This window comes from Humulus lupulus, chromosome 8, assembly GCF_963169125.1.
Source record: "Humulus lupulus chromosome 8, drHumLupu1.1, whole genome shotgun sequence".
Lineage (NCBI taxonomy): Eukaryota > Viridiplantae > Streptophyta > Magnoliopsida > Rosales > Cannabaceae > Humulus > Humulus lupulus.
This window is the reverse complement of record NC_084800.1, coordinates 44,008,264-44,016,162: the sequence shown is the minus strand read 5'-3', so window position 1 is coordinate 44,016,162 and position 7,899 is coordinate 44,008,264. Positions and strand designations below refer to the sequence as shown.

General features: G+C 38.5%; 1 protein-coding gene across 1 annotated transcript; it reads left to right on the top strand.

Moving 5' to 3' along the window:
* The first annotated feature begins 2,177 nt into the window (after positions 1-2,177).
* LOC133797008 (leucine-rich repeat extensin-like protein 4) lies at positions 2,178-5,440 on the top strand. The gene has a single exon (XM_062234756.1). The coding sequence runs from the start codon at positions 2,457-2,459 to the stop codon at positions 4,791-4,793; it is 2,337 nt and encodes a 778-aa protein (XP_062090740.1). The 5' UTR covers positions 2,178-2,456; the 3' UTR covers positions 4,794-5,440.
* The last annotated feature ends 2,459 nt before the right edge of the window (positions 5,441-7,899 follow it).

Genomic DNA, 7,899 nt, shown 5'->3' with positions numbered 1-7,899 from the left:
ATAAACCAAACAAGAATTTTGTGTAGGTCCCACAATTTTTAAATTTTAAAAACATAAAATTGGATTGGAATTCTATACCAATCACACCCTAAACTACTAAAAACACATAAATGAAAACATCAAGCATAACCAAATACAACAACAAACAATACTAAAACAACATAGTCCCAATCCGAATTTGCTACACTAGCACAACTGTGGATCCTATCCCAATGCCACTAAAATTACACAATTTTTTTATGAACCTCATAATCTCATATTATCTTCTTTTTTGTTCTTGCAACATTTAATTCATACACGAATTATTGAAATCATGTAATGCTTAAGCACAATTATACTGAATAGAAATTGAAAAGGAAATGATAATTTTGTGGATTGATTAATTAGTGCTGATTGCCATGCTTGATATTTATATGAATGCATATGCTTTGGGAGATTGAATAGTGTAGGAAATAATAAATGAGGCATTATTAGTTCGTTGCTTATAGTATAATACGTCTTCAATTTCTGGTTTGATTTCTATGTTATGTCGAACATTGCACTTTCCCATAGGATTATTTTAAAAAAAATATTTGGGGTATATGAGTGAATATTCGAATGTTTTACAAAATTCATGAAAAGCTGACACAGAATTTTGTCTGATATTACCATAAGCCCACTCACGCAGAGTCATCCAACGTGTGAGTACTTTTTTTGTTGTTGGATATTAACGGTTATTATTTTTTAGTAATATATACTAAATATATTAGAGGGAAAAAGTATAGCAGAGAAATTAAAAACATTGTTTAGTTTTATATTTATTTAAATATTGTACTTTTTTAATTTTTAATTTTTCAAATTATTATGTGGATTAGAAAAATTATAAGCAAATAATTGGAGTAGGAGGATCTCATTTAAAGATTTCCCCATGAGAAGTCGCAACATTATTTATATTTCACCTAACATTTAGAAATAGTTAGGGTAATTTATTTAATATTTATGCAAGTTGAAAGATAAAAAAATCCAAATAATTTATTGCTCTGTTTAGAAAATATTCCTCATCGAAAGTAAATATAGACAACAACACACAAACATCTGAGTCTGTCTGGCCAAGTTTGTTTGCAAAGCACTAAGAATTTGATATCTTGAAAAGAAATGTATGTTATGTGTTATAACTCATAACCAATTTAGTGAATGTTAGTCCCAAAAAAAAAAAAACAATTTAGTGAATAATGATACACTTGAAATGACGCGTTTCTTATAACAGTTCTTAAGATAATTAACTATACAAATGAAACAGCTAATGTATAGATTTTCAACTGTAAACACAGCTAATGAATAGATTTTCAACTAGTGAAACAGCTAATGTATATTCTGATACATAATTATCCGAATGTTCTGTTTTTTTTTTCTCGTTCTTTTTAAACAAGAAAGAGTTTTTGTTTATAAAGGAAGGTTAAAAACTGCAGGCTGTAACAGGCGCGTAGTCTTCTTCTTATCTTCACATATAAATGGTAAATTCCAAAACAGAAAAATGAATACGGAGAAGGGGCAATTTGGTAATTTCACAAAATGTTAAGGGGAGTTCATTGACTCCCAAGTGGCATTTGATAGACGATGTCACAAAGAAAATGGAACCACCCCTCTCCTAAATTTATTGTATTTTGGCTTAACTTAAAACCTTTGTCCTTATTTTTACTTTACTACTAACCCCACTTCTCTTTTTCTCGTGAAATTATCATAAATATACTCGTGAGATCAACCGATTGCTTTATTTTTGGGGGTAAAATTAAAAAAAAAAAACTAAAATGAACAACCATCGGTTACCGAATACACCGGTTTCCCCGAGTCAACTTATTTAAAGAAACAAAAAAAAATTGTTTTTAAAAATGAGTAAAAATAAAGGTAGTATATAGTTATGCAAATTTGTTAATACTTCTTATAGGTGACCTTTATTCTAAAGCCTTAGCTTGTGGATATGAATGAGAATTGGATTCAACAAAGGGTAATGGAAAAGCCTAAAAAGGAGGTTTTATGAAAGAGAAAATTAAAATAAATAATTAAATTATTATGATTATTATTAATAAAAGAAAAGGAAAGAATCTGGTGGGCTTTGAGCTGTGATTTAGCTGTCGTTTTTTTAAAAAAAAATTGGAAAAAAAACGTATAATATTTTGTTTTCTCTTTCTATTTCACACACTCACACATCTCCAAAATCCCTAGAAAAAACCCTCCTCTTCTCCACTATCCATACAACACATTCTCTCTCCTCTAAACCAGACGACACTAGAGAGAGAGCCAAAGTCTCCACCTTTATTCTCTTGCATTGGCCATTTTTCTTATCAGATCTAATAAACGGAGGCTTTCTGAGAAAACCCACTTGGGGGTACCAGCCTAGAAAGTGAGGGGATTTGTATATCCTGGAAAAAGAAAAAGAAAAAAAAGTGGCATTGAGAGCTTCAGATGTCTCATGTGAGATGAAGAAGAAGACCCATTTCAGCCTTCGTTTTCTTCATATTTCAGTCCTCATTGTCTTCTTCTTCGGCGCCTCAGTCTCCGTCTGCTCCTCTGAGCCGGCGGCCTCCCTCATCAGCCATGGACGTCTCAGCTCTGCTGAGACCCAGTTCATCAAGCAGCGTCAGTTGCTTTATTACCGGGATGAGTTTGGTGATAGAGGAGAGAATGTGACCGTTGACCCATCTCTGGTTTTCGAGAATGGAAGGATTAGAAACGCATATATCGCTTTACAAGCTTGGAAGCAAGCCATTCTTTCCGACCCTTCGAATATCACCGGCACCTGGGTTGGATCTGATGTCTGCAAGTACACCGGGGTCTTCTGTGCTCCCGCACTCGACAACCACAAGATCCGCACAGTCGCCGGTATTGATCTCAACCATGCCGACATTGCCGGTTATCTTCCGGAGGAGCTTGGGCTGCTTGTGGATCTCGCATTGTTTCATATTAACACCAACAGGTTTTGTGGGACGGTTCCTCACAAGTTCAAGAATCTGAAGTTGCTTTTCGAGTTGGATCTCAGTAACAACAGGTTTGCCGGGAAGTTTCCGGTGGTTGTTCTGAAACTCCCATCGCTGAAATTCTTGGATCTGAGGTTTAACGAGTTTGAAGGGACTGTTCCTCGTGAGCTCTTCGACAAGCCTCTGGACGCCATTTTTATCAACCATAACCGGTTCGTGTTTAATCTGCCTGACAATTTCGGGAACTCACCGGTGTCGGTGATCGTTTTGGCGAACAACAAGTTCCATGGCTGTGTACCCTCGAGCTTGGGCAACATGTCGAACCTCAACGAGATCATCTTGATGAACAATGGTTTGAATTCATGTCTGCCTCCGGAGATTGGGTTGCTTAAGAATCTGACAGTCTTCGATGTGAGCTTCAACAAGCTTCTGGGTCCAATCCCGGACACGTTCAAAGATCTCAAAGGCATCGAACAGCTCAATGTGGCACACAACATGCTATCCGGGAAGATTCCGGAAGGCATTTGCACCTTGCCTAGTCTGCAGAACTTCACCTTCTCCTACAACTTCTTCACCGGAGAGCCGCCGTCGTGTCTCTCACTACAAGGGTTCGATGATCGGAGGAATTGCCTGCCGTCGAGGCCATTACAAAGGTCGGCTGGGGCATGTAAGTCGTTCCTTTCTCACCCAGTGGATTGTGGTTCTTTCAGATGTAAACCCTTTGTTCCTTCTATCCCACCCCCTCCTCCTCCTTCTCCTCCTCTCCTTTCGCCTCCGGATGTTTTTACTCCACCACCGGTCGCCAAGCCTTTACCGCCACCACCTCCGCCGCCACCATCACCTTCTCCTCCTCCTCCCCCAGTTTATTCCCCACCGCCACCTCCACCTCCTCCACCTCCACCACCAGTGTACTCACCACCTCCGCCTCCACCATCCCCACCACCTCCGTCCCCTCCCCCACCAGTTTACTCTCCTCCACCACCACCTCCATCTCCCCCTCCACCTTCACCGCCACCACCATCTCCTCCACCGCCAGTTTACTCTCCACCACCACCTCCTCCGCCAGTTTATTCTCCACCACCCCCTCCTCCATCTCCCCCGCCACCTTCTCCTCCACCCCCATTGTATTCCCCACCACCACCACCGCCTTCGCCAGCTCCAACACCTCCATACTGCGTCCGGTCCCCGCCACCTCCTCCGCCAAATTCACCACCACCTCCTGCTCCTCTGAACTCTCCACCTCCACCAAGTCCTTACTACTACAGCTCACCACCACCACCTCATCACTCGCCACCACCACCTCATCACTCGCCTCCACCACCTCCACATTCCCCTCCACCACCAGTCTACCCATATTACTCACCACCGCCGCCTGTTCATTCTCCACCTCCCCCAGTCCATTCTCCTCCACCACCATCACCGCCTCCTTGTATAGAGCCTCCACCACCTCCTTCCCCACCACCATGTGTAGAGTACTCACCACCCCCTCCACCACCATCACCATCACCACCGCCACCTATTGTTTACTTGCCACCTCCATCACCTTCGCCACTTCCTCCAGTGTACCATTCTCCACCTCCCCCACCATCCCCATCACCACCACCACCAACTGTTCATTATAGTTCTCCGCCACCACCAGTTGTCCACTACAGTTCTCCGCCCCCACCATTGGCATCACCGCCGCCACCAGTTCCATGTGATAATCCACCACCTTCTGCATCACCGCAACCACCAATTGTTTATGAAAGCCCGCCACCTCCTACTCCTGTATATGAGGGGCCATTGCCACCAATCTATGGGGTTTCATACGCGTCTCCTCCGCCACCACCCTTCTATTGATTCTTTTGAGAATTTTCATCCTCTAACCTTTGTTCAAGAACCATGAAGAATTTTACAACGTTATTTAGCGATCACCCCCCACCAAAAAAAAGCTTTCTTTTTTTCTTTTTTATTCCCCTCTTGTGCTTCATAACTACAAGTTCTTTTTCTCATTTGGGCAATTCTCATCGCTCGGTGGAGGAGGAAGAAGAAAATAAAAGCCAAAATAGATGAAGATTTGAAAAGGGTCACTGTCCAATTCTGGGTATCATTGACTCTTGCGGATGTCAAATTCATTTGTATTACAGAGAAGAAGAAGAGGTGAAAAAGTAAAAGAGAGAGACAGAGAGAGGTAAGAGGAGAAAAAAATCTCTCCATATTTATTTGAAATTGTTATGAGATGGATATTTGAGTTGTGAAAAATAAAAATGGCAGAGAAAGTTTTAGGTTGCAGAGAATGTGTATGTATAGGGATGAATTTGGTGACCATATTATTCAGGGCTACAAGAACAACAGCAGCTGCTGCTCGTTTGTGGGTTTTTATTGTTATTATCTCTTCTATATCATACTTTTATTTCTTTTGATTTCCAATTTTATAGTATAATCATGAACCATTTTTACTTGTATTGACTTTCACAATTCATATCATTCCTTTTCTTTAATGTGTATGTATGATGTTTATTTCTTTCATTCTTTCTTTAATGAAGTAGGAACAAAAATGAAAAATGCATTTCTATGTTTGGTGGTGAGTTAATTTGATTTAGTTCCTTTCTTGAAATCCCTTTTGAGAAAAACTCAGTAAGCAGAAGCAGCATTTGTTTATCACTTGGTTTCGTTTTCAATTGTCAAAATCTCAGTCCAGGTGTGATTAATGACACTTGGTTATGTTATCAAGTCAAGTGAGATTCTAGGAAATGGAATTTTGGATCGATTCTCTATATTTGGGATCCATTTGCATTAATAGTCGTGTTATATAGTACTCACTCGTTGAGAATGGCGGATTTCTTGCACATTCTTACCTTTTTTTTCAGGCACAACTCACCTAGTCTTTTTGACATACAAGAGCTTCTCTTTGAGCCTAGGTCTACGACACAATAAAAAATGGCAAATATAATCATAATATTGTGGCTTTTATCTTGTGTTGATTTTGTCAAAAGAGCGATAACTCTTTCCCTTCAATGCATCCCTATAATTTTGGTCGAGGCTACACGTCCCAATTAAGATATGGGTTGGGGACAAATGAAGCAGGGCATGGTCAATCTTTAACCCCACTTGAGCCCTTTTTTTCTTCTGAAAAAAATAACCCCACCAGCCTCATTTTTATTTTCTTCTAAAAAGCCCCACCTGAGTCATGATGGTTGCTATTTTCAATTTCTGATCTAAGCGTTTCTAATTTAATTAATGCTGTTTGGGATTAGTACCATGTGTATATCTCCTGATTTGGATTTGAAAGTTTGAATTCAATTTACGGTTTACTTCACCCTCACATTTTCCCCATTGGATTTTGGTCAATATAAACATTGAGATCTCTCCTTACCAATTTTGTTGGGCTCATGAAAAGAAGCATGAAAAGGGTTATTCATAGTGCTCACTTTTGTAACTCATTCTTTCTTTATTCTCATCCCATACGCGTTTTTTATTATAACGACACCACGCAGCATTTTTCTTGTTGACTGTTGTCACTATCTTTAGGCTCTTTTCTTCATCTTTTTGTAAAGAGAGAATTTCGACCCTGATCTCTTTTTCTAATCTCCGCAATCAACGAAGTATAGTTTAAATTTCGACTTCAGCATGTTACTTTCCTAATCTCCTCGGCCTTTAATTTGTTTTGGTAGCCATTTGAAATAAATTTTTAGTAAACCACTAGTGAAAGCTCCCTCTTTTCATATAATTTCTGACCTTTTGGTGGGTCAGGGAGACAAGTATCAGAAACAGCTGATCATATATTTATATTACAACTAACTAAATAAATCTTACACCTTAACCAACTGTTGCGTCTTTGCAATAAAACCAAATAAAATTTATCTCAAATAAAATGATCAATAGCCCTATTTTCCTCTAAACTGTACTGAATGATCAATCTATTGACTTGTAGCACCAATGTGGGGCATATTGCAATGCCAGCTTACTTTGTGTTGTTTACAAACCACTTTTTTTTTTCCTTCTAAAGCTAGCACCGACGATTCTTCTATTGCATCAACCAAGTAAAAAAGCTCATAATTATCTTACAGTACAATATTTGAAGAGTACACCTCGTTTATTCACATCAAATGTTTTCTATATAAAACCTTCAAGAAATGGAAATGATAATTCATCAAATGGGATTCTTATGTCGATGACAATGACTCGCCAAATTGGTCATTGGGTTGTGTGTTTGTGTGTGTACATTATATATTAATATATTTGTGTTGAAGTCCTTTTCTGGCGGAGAATTGAGTTCTAAATTGGAATACAAAAGAACAAATATGTTGTGGGGGAATTTTTTTTCACCAATATGTGTCCATTTCCATTTTCTATCCTTGAAACATTATTTTGATTTTGATAAATTGGAGGAGCAATTGGCAATCCACGTACCACTCATATGGTCCATATATATACCATATAGAGAACACATTTGCCTACTTTCTCTATCTCTATTACTTTTTTAGTTTTCTTTTTACTATTGTTGCTTCTCTATCTCTACCCAATTTGCCTTTCGAATCTTCTTTTCTTCCATAGAGCATCATAGAGCATAATAGCATATAACAAAAACACTCCAATACATAAAACAAACTTCATATTCAAATTCAAGCCACCCATTTTTCTTTTGGTATGCATTACAAATTGTTACAATTACTCAATTTAGTTGGCTGTTACATTTGATGAAATTTGGTCAAATTTGTTGGTTTTTCTTTGCCTTATTTTCCTGTCAAAATTCAATAGTAGAAATTGATATTTGGCAACTTATTCCACAAAGAGACCTAAATAAAAAAATACATAGATAAAAGAGAAAGGGGTTCACTTTTGAGGGAAGCTCTAGCTAGCTTCCTCTTGTCTCTTTTGCTATTCGTGTGTGAATAAAAAAAATAAGATAAGCAAAGGATAGTATTATCCCACCAAAGGATGGTGATGTTAATGGAAATGGGTC